The 14,497-nt window shown below is 51.5% G+C and overlaps 1 protein-coding gene across 1 annotated transcript in view; it reads left to right on the top strand.

Moving 5' to 3' along the window:
- The window catches only part of WNT2B (Wnt family member 2B), a 41,711-nt gene extending 29,601 nt beyond the window's left edge, over positions 1–12,110 (top strand). Inside the window, exons 3-5 of the mRNA XM_077839143.1 lie at positions 1,021–1,298; positions 4,100–4,364; positions 11,881–12,110. Of these exons, the coding sequence (XP_077695269.1) occupies positions 1,021–1,298; positions 4,100–4,364; positions 11,881–12,110 (773 nt within the window). The remainder of the gene's footprint in view (positions 1–1,020; positions 1,299–4,099; positions 4,365–11,880) is intronic.
- The last annotated feature ends 2,387 nt before the right edge of the window (positions 12,111–14,497 follow it).

Raw genomic sequence — 14,497 nt, 5'->3', positions numbered from 1 at the left:
CCACAAATAAAAGAGGTGGGGGGGGGCCCAGGTAAACTGTCCTAATTACCAAGCTGCCAAGACCCCAGCCAGGCAGGGGGTGGGCTGGCATGTGATGGACAGGCATCCCGGCAGAGCGAGAGGTGAGGGGGCTTTGGGGTTGACAACCCTCCAGGATTGTCCTGGAGACTCCAGGAATTAAAGATGAAATAATTCGTTAAAGATTATGTCTTGTGATGAAACCTCCAGGAATACGTCCACCCTAAATTGGTAACCCCAGGGGGCTAGCCTAGGAGCTTAGCAGCCGTTTGTTGGGGCCGTGGGCAGAAGCATTTCGTCACTTGAGGGAGAAGTGGAGGTTGAGTGATAAAGACCGGCACGGCCAGGCTGCCAGTTCCCCCCGGCTCAGTGCAGTTGTCACCCCCTCATTGGCAACCACCTGGCTCTGCATGACCCCGCGCCCTGGCTCATGCCGTGCACTGCTCTTGCCGGGCAGCGTGATGGGGGACGAAATGCAAGCACTGCCAGCCAGCCCCCGGGGTGAGGTGCCCTGCTCACGCTGTTCGGGCTTGCAAGCTAGCCGGGACCCTAGCAGTCCAAAGCAGCTAGCTCCAGGTCAGCCCGGGCATGGCCATGGGGCAGAAAAGGCAGGCATGGGCAGCGCCAGCCAGCTGCCTGGTAAGGTAGGCTGCCTCGTGCGGTAGGAAGATGGAGTCCAAGCAGTGCCCCCCTGGCAGTGGGCATAGCAGACGGGCGGAGCTGGGAGGAACTGGTGGCCTTCAGCCCTGTGAGTCTGTTTAGCCAGGTTCAGTTCAGGCCCTGCCTTTTCCCCGGCCTGTGGCCTTGGCCGCTTTGACGCCCGTGGGTTCAGCACCCGGAGAAGCGTGGGGGGACAGAATGAGGCTACGGGGCCCTGTTGGAGGGGTCTCAGGGTGGGCCAAGCACACCTTGGGGTATCTCTGAGGTTTCCTGCTCTCCTGGGGCTGCCTCTGCCCGAGCCCGGTGCACACCCTCACGCCCGTCCCTCGCTCCCCCCGGCAGGCAGCAGAGAGGCGGCCTTCGTCTACGCCATCTCCTCAGCCGGGGTCGTCTACGCCATCACCCGGGCCTGCAGCCAAGGGGAGCTGAAAGCCTGCAGCTGCGACCCCCTCAAGCGCGGCCGCTCCAAGGACGAGCGAGGGGAGTTCGACTGGGGCGGCTGCAGCGACAACATCCACTACGGGATCAAGTTCGCCAAGGCCTTTGTGGACGCCAAGGAGAAGAAGGTGAAGGACGCCCGGGCGCTGATGAACCTGCACAACAACCGCTGCGGGAGGACGGTGAGTACCAGGGTCCAGGCCCGGGCCAGCGCCAGAGCCCGGTGAGTGCAGCCGGCCCAGGCCACAACCTTGGGGCAGGTTGCAGTCTGGATTCCTACCCTGAAGGGCCCCCCTGTGCCCGGCCTGGCGCCCAGCAGCCAGGGCTGTCGCCAAGCTGTGGGCACAGCTGGTCACACCCCCATGTGGGCTGAGCACCTAGGGACAGCATGGGTCATGAGAACTGAGCAGCAGCTGCCCCAGGCCACTTGCTGCAGCCCTAGTTGGCCAAGGGTGCCTGGCAGGAAAGCAGCTTCCCTGCCTAGCTGGGGCATCTCCTCCCCAGCTGGGTGCTCTGGGGTATGATAGCTGCTGGCTCATTCCCAGCCAGAGGCACTAACTCTCCAGCCAGGGGAGGGGGGGACCCCGATCCAGCCCACACCTTCCCCCACCAGCCCCACTGGCAGGAATGCCCTTGCCTGCCTGGACTCCCCGCCTTGGCTGTTTGTAGCACAGCAGTGCTCATTTGTGGGGGGAAGGTAAGGGGGCTGGGAACAGCACATCCAGCCCCCAGGGCACAATAGGGCCCCCGTGTTTGGGGTGATTCCCCATTTAACTGGGACTCTCTCAGAGGCAACCAGACTGGCCGTGGCCCCCGCCCCCATGGCTGAGCTGCTTGCTTCCAAGCTCTTCTCTGCAGCAAAGAGCCCAGGCTTCTGCACAAGCAGCTGGGAACATGGAGGAGCAGCTAGCGCCAGGTCACCTAGCGCTGGGTCACCTGCCAGCTCCCTGCAGACTCTGGGGAGCAGATGGATCCTGTGGGCCACCAGGGCCTGCAGCCCTCCCTGCAGCCCCACTGGCCTCAAGGAAGGCTGATCCCCATGTGACATTCCCCAGGGTATAATCTGGACTGCTGAATAGCTGTGTCTCCTCAGTTCTCCACGCTGGGGTGCCTGTCACACTGCTTTACTGGTGAGCAGCCCCTCCTGGCCAGTTTACACAGAGCCTCCAGCATGTCACTTGCTTCCAGCTGCACAGTACGAGTGAATTACATGGCGGAAGATCACCGACAGATTCCTGGCCCCAGCCTTGTCCCCCAGAAACATGCATCTTGTACTGCTCAGCACACTGCTGAACAGTGCAAGCTCATAGAAAGTCCATCATTTCATCAATGGAACATGATATGCACCAACCTTGTGATCCCAAATGGAGTTTCCCACACACTTTAATCCAAACACACTGGTTAAGATTAAGATAAATTTATTAACTACAGAAAGATAGATTGTAAGTGATTACAAGTGATGATTCATCAAAGTCAGGATTGGTTACAAAAGAAATAAGAGTAAAACACCAGCTAATACCTAACTTAACAAGCTAAGTGAACTGAAAGGCAAAAGGTTTTGTCTTGCCATACATTTACAGCAGTCTGTACCAGCTGAAAAGCCAGCCAGGACCACCGCTCTCTCAGTTCAATGATGCTTTCTTTGTCTTTCCAGCATTGCAGCTGCCATGAGTAGAAATGAGGGAGAGAGAGGTGATTTGAGGCCACTGTCACTCATTCTTATATCACTCTCCCCTCTGAGGATTACCCCCAGCTGGGGGCTGGTGCCAAGTAGTGTCTTGAGGACGTGAGTGTTGAACTGTCCCTGTGATGAAATGTAGATTTCTCGTTCACACCTTCCCTTGCTGGAGAATGGTCGCTGAACTAAGTGATAACCCAGGTGACTGTGTTGATACCTGTCTGGGTGTGCCAGTGTCCCTGAAGAACTGGTTTAGGTCGGCCTGTCTGACTCTGGAACATGTTACAGCAACGTTATACAGTAGAAACTGGTAACTTTACATACACAGCTGATACACACATTTTACCAGGACGATAACGTTCAGCAGATTACAACATTTCAAATGATACCTAACAAGCCATACTTTGTACAAAATTTATCATAGTCTTGTAAAAATGGTGAACATAATACTATTGACCATCACACCCCCTTAGCACTGAAGTCGGGCCTGGGTCTGTGAAAGGGCATCCCCTTCTGGACAGAGCCTAACCTCTGACCTGTCCCCAGCCCATGAACTCAGTTTCATAAATGCTGAAAGCTTCCTTCTCTCAATCAGTCTTATCACTCCTCCCACCCCGATTCCAGGATAAATGGCCACAGGGCAAGGTAACGAGCAGTACCACAGACCTGCTTTCAACTGAAGCTTTGTCTACACTGGCAAGTGAACGACAAAACTTTTGTCATTCAGAGGCGTTGAAAAAAACCACACACCCGAAAGACAAAAGTTTTACCGATGCTTTATGAACAGTGCTTTGTCGGCTCTCCTGCCAACAACGCTAACACTGCTCGTTGGGGGTGGAAATTGTTTGTTGGCACAAACAGCGGCTACATTGCGCACCTTTTAGCAGCATGGCTGTAGCAACACAGCTGTGTCGCTAAAAACTGCATAGTGTAGACATAGCCTGAGATGTGTCCTGTGCGTAAATCATGCCTGTGGCCTTTTGGTGTCAGAGGTGTTGCAAGGGGAGAGAGGTTTGTGGCATGGCAGAGACCTTCTGCCTTCAATCCCTGCTGCTCGGTTCCCTGGGGTGATCAGGGGGCTTCACAAAAGCCAGTCTTTCATGATTTTCCAAAGTCGCCCTTTGGCTCTTCTGAGAAGGCTCACAGAACTCCCTGCCTCTTCCCATGAGCTACCACCATCCCACGTGGGCACGAAACAGTGAGCAACTCCAGGAGGCTGAACGTCCGTGGCTGGGATCTGACTGACGTGAGTGCAATGGGCTGTCTTGGCCCTACCTTTTCCTCATGGCCTCTTTTCTCTCATAGGCTGTAAAGCGATTCCTGAAGCTGGAGTGTAAATGCCACGGAGTCAGCGGCTCCTGCACCCTAAGGACTTGTTGGTTGGCAATGTCAGATTTTCGGAAAACTGGGGATTACCTTAGGAAGAAATACAACGGGGCCATCCAGGTGACAATGAATCAGGATGGCACCGGCTTCACCGTGGCCAACAAGAACTTCAGGAAACCCACCAAAACAGACCTGGTGTACTTTGAGAACTCTCCTGATTACTGTGTGATGGACAAGTCAGCAGGTAAGAACCTGCCCCAACAGTTGTCTGCATGGCCGGTGCGGCGGGGAATCTAGCAAAACATCTCACACCCCCTTGTCAGGCCTGCAGCCTCCCACTAACCCAGGGTAGGACTCCCACAACCCATATTAAAGAGCAACCCACCCCTTGAACTATTCGTTCTCAGCCCAATTGTCAAATTTAGGCAGCGCAGGGCTATCTCACCTTGTTACCACTTAGAGAGACAAGATGGGTGAGGTCTTTTCTTTTATTGGACCAACTTCTGTTCTGAGAGAGACAAACTTTCGAGCCACAGAGAGCTCTTCTTTAGCCCAGAACTGTCTCTCTCCCCAGCAGAAGTTGGTCCAATAAAAGATATCACCTCCCCCACCTTGTCTCTCTAATATCGTGGGACCGACCTGCTACAGCCACACTGCAGTTACTGCTTGGCATTTGGCTCGCATGTGTAGAGCGCTGCCTAGCAAAAAGTGAGGTTTGAACTGGGGCCGGGGCTGCAAGAGCAAGGCAGAATGTAGGGTAACCTACAGCACACGCTGTGCATTCTCTGCTATTCCATCTCTTTGTGGAAGGTGTCCAGGTTTCAGAGCCATATTTATTCCCTTCTCTCTGCCCTCAGAGGCCCCACAAAACCAGTGAGTTGCAAAACAGCCCCTGAGGGTGTTTACTGTGGAATTTCTCATGAGAAGAAAAAAATTAAAATAAAAAACCAAACAGCATCTTCCCAGCCAGAAGAGTCTGTGATTGTGAAAGTGCAACTGGCAGACAGCTGCCACTTGGCCAGGCTGAGAAGCAAGGGATTATGGGAGCTGCCGTAGGTAGCACGAAGGACATGAAGGGGGCTGGCTCTGTGCTGTATGCCTGGGAAATCAGAGGTGCCTCAGGCAACAGGGCAGGGGAGGGCTTCAGCAAAATACCAGCTCAGTCGGCTGTGAATCTTGTCCCTTCCACGCCTACAAACGTCCAGGTGTGAGGAAATGGTGAATGGCAGTTGTCAGACTGCTGCTGGGAAGGAATCAGAAGAGCCCCACACAGGCAGCCCCGCTCTGGGAACCCCCCAGCCATTTGTAAGCCTGCTTATCACTGGGTGTCACTCAATACTGAGCGAGGGAGTGGTGGCTACTTCTCCTCTGGGGCTTCCAGCCTAATGTACTAATCAGCTCGGAGTCCCAACAGCCGGGGGGGGAGCCAGCCCACTGGAGTTCGCCTTACTGGCCTCAGGAAACTCCTGTCAAACGTCCCAGTGCCCTTCACAGCGCAGGACCCAGCTCTAACCAGCGTGGGTTTGATCTGGTTACCCTATATGCTCAAACAGTGCATTGAGGGCCCAGGAATATCAGGGAACCATCCCCCAGTATTACCAGGCAGCTGCTGCCCACCTGCTGCTGCCCACACCTGCCCTCCAAGGTATCAGCATGGTCCCTGGGCAGCAGCCCGCACTAGATGTGAACAAGGGGCAGAAATGCTGCTGGGACAGAGATTTGCGTTGCACCGGTTTGTCTAGAATTTCACCTGCCCCAATTCTGGTGTATGTGATCGGAGACTCCCTAGGCCCTTCGTGGACACACTGCTCCAGCACGCAGCCAGGCAGGGTGTGCACGAGCTGTTACTGCAGGCTTTTGAGTCACAGTAGCCACACCGCACGGGCTTGGGGTGACGTGCAGAGAAGCCCAAGTCGCTGCTACTCAGCTTCTGCGGCGAAAGCACCCGTCTCCTGTGTGACAATTCTGTCCACCAGGTCAAACAGCCCTGCCTGGCCATCGGCTTCCCTGGCAATGGGCACAGCTCCCCGGACCCAGCCGTGCAGTACCCAGGCAATCTGTGGGAGAGGAAAATAGCAATGAACAAACGGTTTCTACATTTAAATGAGCCACTCGCCCCACATTTATTCTGTGCCTCAGCAGCCCCGAGGTATTTCTACCTTCTAGTCCCACCAGTCCCCTTAGAATCATAGAATCATAGAATATCAGGGTTGGAAGGGACCTCAGGAGGTCATCTAGTCCAACCCCCTGCTCAAAGCAGGACCAATCCCCAATTAAATCATCCCAGCCAGGGCTTTGTCAAGCCTGACCTTAAAAACTTCTAAGGAAGGAGATTCTACCACCTCCCTAGGTAACGCATTCCAGTGTTTCACCACCCTCCTAGTGAAAAAGTTTTTCCTAATATCCAACCTAAACCTCCCCCACTGCAACTTGAGACCATTACTCCTTGTCCTGTCCTCTTCTACCACTGAGAATAGTCTAGAACCATCCTCTCTGGAACCACCTCTCAGGTAGTTGAAAGCAGCTATCAAATCCCCCCTCATTCTTCTCTTCTGCAGACTAAACAATCCCAGTTCCTTCAGCCTCTCCTCATAAGTCATGTGTTCCAGACCCCTAATCATTTTTGTTGCCCTTCGCTGGACTCTCTCCAATTTATCCACATCCTTCTTGTAGTGTGGGGCCCAAAACTGGACACAGTACTCCAGATGAGGCCTCACCAATGTCGAATAGAGGGGGACGATCACGTCCCTCGGTCTGCTTGCTATGCCCCTACTTATACATCCCAAAATGCCATTGGCCTTCTTGGCAACAAGGGCACACTGCTGACTCATATCCAGCTTCTCGTCCACTGTCACCCCTAGGTCCTTTTCCGCAGAACTGCTGCCTAGCCATTCGGTCCCTAGTCTGTAGCTGTGCATTGGGTTCTTCCGTCCTAAGTGCAGGACCCTGCACTTATCCTTATTGAACCTCATCAGGTTTCTTTTGGCCCAATCCTCCAATTTGTCTAGGTCCCTCTGTATCCTATCCCTGCCCTCCAGCGTATCTATCACTCCTCCCAGCTTAGTATCATCCGCAAATTTGCTGAGAGTGCAAACCACACCATCCTCCAGATCATTTATGAAGATATTGAACAAAACCGGCCCCAGGACCGACCCCTGGGGCACTCCACTTGACACCGGCTGCCAACTAGACATGGAGCCATTGATCACTTTCCGTTGAGCCCGACAATCTAGCCAACTTTCTACCCACCTTATAGTGCATTCATCCAGCCCATACCTCTTTAACTTGCTGACAAGAATACTGTGGGAGACCGTGTCAAAAGCTTTGCTAAAGTCAAGAAACAATACATCCACTGCTTTCCCTTCATCCACAGAACCAGTAATCTCATCATAGAAGGTGATTAGATTAGTCAGGCATGACCTTCCCTTGGTGAATCCATGCTGACTGTTCCTGATCACTTTCCTCTCATGTAAGTGCTTCAGGATTGATTCTTTGAGGACCTGCTTCATGATTTTTCCAGGGACTGAGGTGAGGCTGACTGGCCTGTAGTTCCCAGGATCCTCCTTCTTCCCTTTTTTAAAGATTGGCACTACATTAGCCTTTTTCCAGTCATCCGGGACTTCCCCCGTTCGCCACGAGTTCGCCTTGACCTCAGCCATCCCATCACACACACATGCAGACCCACAGCTGGCCTCTGCCCCACGTGGAGGGAGCCCAGCCATAGCTGCCGTCGTGTTGCAATCAAGCCAGCAGGGGGTGCGTACGCCGGCGGAAAATTGGATGAACTGACAGGGCAGAAGTCGCTCATGACCAGTTTGTTGCTGCCTTTGGCACCTGGCAGCCCCATGGAGCAGCACGAAGGTTTCAGTAAATACCATGAACCCTCCTCCGGATGCAAAGCCGTGCTCCAATCAACCAAAACACACAATAAACCAACCACAAACTTTGCCACCCTGGTATAACCTTCACAGCCAGCCGGGGCCACTTCAGACATGCCTGTACTTTTAAACTCACAAAGAGGAGCAAAAGAATCATCAAGCCAGGCCCAGGGCATATTCAGACCCGACTCTCTCACTCAGACACACACACACACATACACACTTCTGACAAGCTAATATTAAAAATTTAATTGTCAGTAGGGAAAAAAAACTTAAATTTTGTTGAATAATTTTTTTCACCATTTGGGGATTTTTTGGTCTGAATTTTTAATTTGTGAAAAAATTCTAAAAAGCAGCAAAAGAATTCAAAAACGTTTCACAATGACTCGTTTTCCAACTAGCTCTAAAAAGCCCTAACAACATAGCAAATTAAAACCAAATAGCCCATGGTTTATTAATCATGCAACTGGAATTCCATTGCGATTGCAGCCATGCACGGCAGGGCTCTGCGGCTGGACTCGGCGGGTGCGTCTACACTGCAGCTGGAGCGAGACTCCTGGACTCGGATGACAGACACACACAAGCACTGGAGCTAGCTTGCTAAAAATAGCAGTGTGGATGTTGTGGCCCAGGCTGGAGCTCAGGCTCTCCAACCCGCCCGCTTCCCTAGGCGTCAGAGTCCCAGCCACGGCTGTCTACACAGCTGTCTCTACAGTGCTAGCCCAAGTTTGTGGAGTCGGGGCAGGAGGCTCACTGCCAAGGGCTCCAAAATGCTGTGCAGACAACCTGCCAAGCTGGGCTGCAAGGCTCACCCCCAGCTACAGTGTAGACATGCCCTGACGTCCTGGCTGTGCCGTGCACCGTGAAGTCAGTCAGAAAAGAGACTCAAATGACTTGACTTTTCAGTCTTGCTTGTTTTGGGGGGGTTGTTTAAAACGTGTCCCAAATACTAAACCCACACACGGCACTAGAGTAATGCCAACAGTCCCCAGGAGATAGGATTGAACCTGGGACCTCTGGAGCTTAGTGCATGAATCTCTACTGCATGAGCTAAAGGCCAACTGGATGTTAGCTAAGGCTGGAGAGCAGACTCCTTTTATCTCTCTCACTAAGTGGGCTTGGTGCCAGTAGATGGGTCAAAACACCACATGCAGGAGGTGTGTGGGTTACACTATCCCCTTCCATCAGAGACTCGCAAAGCACTTTACGCTGCACAAACATCAACCTGCATAGCAGGAAGTGACAAGAGCTGCTCAGGAAAGAATTCCCTCTCCTCCCCCAAGGGGAGAGGGTTTTGATAAAAAAATGAAACCCCCAAATCTAGCACAGTTTCAGTTTAATACCCAAAAGTTTGTTTGTTTTCAGTGAAAACATGAACATTTGTCAAAAATAAAAGTTTTGAATGAAAAACTAACCATTCTTTTTGACAAAATTTCAACCCCCCCTCTAGTAACTATTACCCTGTGTTACCGCAGTGGGAATCAAAGTAGAGAGGAGTGAAGTAACTTGCCCAAGGTTTTGCAGTGAATCAGAGGACAGAGCTGGAAACCCAGAAGTCCTGTCTCAGTTCTTTGCTCTTTCCACTAGACCTTGCTGCATCCGCCAATAGACTCATAGACTTTAAGGTCAGAAGGGACCATCATGATCATCTAGTCTGAGCTCCTGCACCTTGCAGGCCACCACACCTCGCCCGCTCCTGAAAGAGCCCCCTAGCCTCTGGCTGAGTCACTGACGTCCTCAAATCATGGTTTAAAGATTTCACGTTACAGAGAATTCACCATTTACCCTAGTTTAAACCTGCAAGTTTAAACTAATCCTATCTAAACTCTGTCTCCATTTCAGAGGCTGGGAGTCAGCCGGTCTGGCTGACCGTTACACTGGTGTTAATCCAGAGTAACCCCATTCATTTGCACCAGGGCAAAGCTAAGCAAAATCTTCCAAAGCGATCTTCAGTCACTCAAAGTCTCCCTTACCTACCTAGACCATTGCAGAGAGCAATGAACAAACCTTTCAATGGTGTTTTCAGAGCAGCACCATGCCCCGATCCTTGTTTTTTTCTTTGCGTGACCAGAGAAGCCAGTTCACTGGCAGCTGCAACAGCTTTGCAAAGGCCGTTAGCCCTGGAGAGGACCTCACAACTGGAGTGAGACATTTCCACTTCTAAATCGGGGTTGGCCAGGGCCACTTAACTGGACACTCAAGCCAGCTGTCTGCCGATGGCTTGGTACAGGTCCCAGGTCCAGTAGCTTCCTGCTGTGTATAAACCCTTGCTCCTAGTAACTCAGCCTCTCCAGCCATCATACAGGATAATTAAACCAGAAGTGAAGGGAATTTGACACGCGCTAGTGGGGAGAGCTCAAGGGAGGGCTGCTGTGTGTTCCATCCAGCTCCAACTAACTCACCCCAGGAGAGACAGGACCAGGCACAGCGAGAGAGCAAACCCAGGGAATGCAGAGCCAAACAGCAAAGACGAGAGGGGGGTGAGGGGGATAGCCGTGGCATGTACCTGGCTCAGAGAACAGATTAGTGCATGGACAGAGGGTGGGCTGGGGTGGGCAGGGAAGATTAGCAAATCTGAGGGGATGTTTAATAGGAGAGTTTCAGCCATTTTAGGAGGTTGCTTCCAAATCTCCACCTCTCACACACTAGGAGCTGCCATGAGGGTCTAGCTTCCCAGCCCTTCTGGCTGATGAGCTGGTGCAGCCAGAAGGCTCTGGCTAGGAAAGGCAGCTGGGAAATCACCCCGGGTATGCAGCGCTTTCCAAACGAGCAGCGGCGAGCCTGAGCCCAGGGCTAGCCCTGGTTGTGCACACAGGTAGACATGCGAGGAAGGTCCCCAGGGCAGCAGGAGGGGCTAAGGTAGCAGAGGCTCTCCGTGTTGTTTAAAGCATGCATGACTGGGTATTTCCCTGCTGCTGTTAAGGGGGCTTAGCTGATCCCATTTAGGTCCATGCATGCAGAGGCCCTCATGTGTGGGAACCAATTCCCCATTTCCCTGCACCTGGTGCAGTCATTTACACCAGTGGAGAGTGAGTGTGGAATGGCACCATGCCAACGTGGCAGTGGTTCCCACCCATGTTGCACTGGTCTAATCATCAGCCTGAGGTGCAGGATCACGGGGAATTGGGTCCCAATGATTCCTGAGCACTAGCCAGTAGATGCCACGCTTGTGCTTTTGTTTATGGGCTTAACACAGGATCCGGGACTTCAAGGCAGGCCACTTCGTATGACCAGGCTCTACCATGGGGGCCAATTCTCAGAGCAGCTTGGGGCAAAGTGTCTCTATTTCTGAACCCATCTGCCCTGTGAGTTATGAGCCACAGGATACAAATGAAACATGGTTCAAGGATGTGGCTGGTTGAAAATTCATCCAGAAAATTGTGCTCTGCATTGCATAGAAAGATGCCAGGGCTGTTGTGTAACGAGTCACGTCCTCTCTGGGCGAGGAAGCTGAATGCTAAGGCAGAGAGACAATTCGTCCATAGATCTGTAAACTTACTGATGTTAACCCACAAGGCACAGTGCAATCCCTGCACACAAGAACCTACCATGTAAAGCCAGTAAATTAGGAGCTCATACACTGCTAAAACAGCATGTGATTAAACTCAGTCTCTCCAACTTATATTGCAGTAGGGCCTAGTGGCCCCCCAATCCTGACCTGGTCCCATCATGCGAGGGGCTGTTCAGACAGAGAACAAAACAGGCAGGCCCTGGCCCACAGACCTTACAGTCTGGATGGACAGTAGTTGGTTGCAGAGAGCCCCTGATAGCAATGGGTGGGACATCCTCCCAAGAACTATGCAAGGGACCACCATGGAGCGTTTTCATTCATAGCGAGATTGAGCAGGGACAGTGTAATGAACCCTTGCTTCCTTCCCACAGGCTCCCTGGGGACGGCGGGTCGCGTGTGCCATAAGCTGTCACGTGGGACTGACGGCTGTGAGGTTATGTGCTGTGGCCGGGGCTATGACACCACCCGCGTCACGCGTATCACCAAGTGCGAGTGCAAATTCCACTGGTGCTGCGCCGTGCGCTGCAAGGAGTGCGAGGACACCGTTGATGTGCACACGTGCAAAGCACCGAAGCGAGCTGAGTGGTTAGACCAGACGTGAGGAGACGGGAAGCAGAGAGGGAAAAACAAAGTCAGGCACGACCTGTGCTCCATGGGCCATGGCATTCCGGGAGCTGCAGTTCAGCTGCATGGCTTTTATTTAATTAATTGTGCAAAGCACTAATGACAGGACTACATTTCCCAGGAGATACCGTGGACCCTTCCAACTTGCTCAACAAAACTATCCCCTTCCCTAGAAGGAGTCTGCAATCATTGCGTAAACTGTGAAGCTTCCTCTGCCCATTGTCATCCTGCAAAAGGTCAGTGCAGCTGCTTACGAACTTGAGACCGATCATCGGAATGTGAGTGACTGGTCCCTGCGTGTCCCTAAAGAATTTTGTTGCTATAAATTAAATTTCACCAGAAAACCAAAAAAAAACCCAAACCACCATGACCAACCTAGAGCGAACAATGAAATCCTTGCAGAAAGCTCTCTCTTTGCTTTGTTTTTAGCAAGGCCCAAGGAAGGATGTTGCAAAGCCTAAGGAAGCTTGATGGTCTCAAACAGACCCAGCATGTTAATGCACAGCTGCACTATAGACATAAGATGACAAGAGCAACTCTTTGTAAGTGGACTTTTCTTCCACTCCTCAATGAAGATGACAGGCAGAGTTGCAAATTGTCACCCAAAATCTGAATAACTGCTAAAGGAAAAAAATATCCATCGAGTGAGAAAGAAAGAGAGCAAAGAGTCTGTGAAGATACTGGTAGGTGTTAAAGTAAACTAATATAACAGTGGCTCTTTGTAAAACTCATTGTATGTTGTGTATACTGCTTTATTATTTTAAGATAAAATTCATTATAAACTTATATCAGAAACCAGCGCTCTTTGCTTTGTGCATTACTACACATGTGACTGGGAGCGAGAGCTTCTCTGCACAGTCTCCAGTACAGAAACCAACCTGCTTCCCCACTCTGCTTAAAGCCTGGTGCCGTCTTCCAGTGAGATTTCCACTGAAATGATCATTCTTGGCTTTCCGTGAAGATCGTCAGCATGCCAGACATGTCCCACCAGAACAGACCAATGGTTCATATACTCCAGCCTCCTGTCCCTACTGCTGGCTGCCTCATGGGCAGGCAGGTCTCTGTGTAAGCCGCCTGACTGCACAGTGTACTAGGTTAGCCTCCAGAGTTTCGCTGAGTTGCTAAAACTTCCACATTATTGACCAGAATTGAAGTTGATAGAAAAAAATATTTGTTAGCACCCCACACACACTACCCCTGGTCCCCCACCACCGCAAGCCCTAAATTAGGTCTAGTCTACACACAGAAACTGCACCAACTACCATTTCTGAATGAGTATAGTTCAGTCAGCTCAGCTGAGTCAGCTCTCCATTTGGTTTAAGGGTGCTTTACATTGATTTGTTAGCCACTCTGAACTGGTTTAAGACTTTCCTAACCAGCAGGTCACACCAATTTAACTAAATTGGTTCAGCAACGGATTTAGCTAACCCAGTGTAATGTTTGCATATAGACTGGGCCACTATTTGTGGTGGGCAGTATTGTGCCGTAGGAGTTAACTGTAATATAGTGTGTCTGATACACTACCTCCCGCCTGGTGGGTTTGCAGCAGTGTATTTACTGGGATACATGTATAGTTCATTTTTGTGTCATTCTATACAAGTCCTTTAAAGGAAATATATATGAAATGCCATGATACTGAATCAAATTGTAAAGGATGCCTCTAAACTCTCCTCCCCAAGTTTGCTTCCCTATTTGCCCAGGGCGAGTCATGCTTGTGTGATGGCTGAGTAAAGTGTCACAGGGTTTCCAGGATCAATCATTCTGCTGAAGGGCAGGCGAGTAAACGGCGTGCTGACCCTGTACATTTTCATGCAAGTTTGCAAAGGTATCATAACCCTAAAGCAACTGGAATGAAACCCAACTTCCGTGGAAACATGGCCCACTGGTTTCCATGGCAATGGACAATTCAATGGTTACATTTTTTTCAGCTGCAAAAAAAAAAAGGGGGGGTGGCAGGTGGGAGTCCTGTCTGTTTTCTGTACCTCTTTGTATTTCCACCACGCCTCAGAGAGCTGGGAAAACTCTCTGATGATTAGCCTCCTCGAGCACTCAGCCGTTAGAGATGCAGCCAGCAGAACGGGGGCAGGGAGGGATTAAAGCAAAGGGATTTTTTTATTATTATTTTTAAACCATGCCTGTGCCGTTTCACTGTTCGGAATGAAGCTCCTGCCCTGGACTGTGATTTTACCCAGCTCTGCCTCAGGAGTGACTAGGCTGAAGTAGTGGGGGAACCAGCTTACCTAGACGCATCCCAGGAATCTAAAGCGTTTGCTGGTGAGCCAAGCTGTGAATCCCTGCCTCCGTGTGGCAAGTTGGTGTGGTCTGCCCAGGTGTGGAAGGGGCTCCCCGTCTGGCCCCTGCTGA

Source organism: Eretmochelys imbricata, chromosome 21 (assembly GCF_965152235.1).
Source record: "Eretmochelys imbricata isolate rEreImb1 chromosome 21, rEreImb1.hap1, whole genome shotgun sequence".
Lineage (NCBI taxonomy): Eukaryota > Metazoa > Chordata > Testudines > Cheloniidae > Eretmochelys > Eretmochelys imbricata.
Note: the sequence above shows the minus strand (reverse complement) of the source record. Positions and strands in the feature narration are given on the sequence as shown.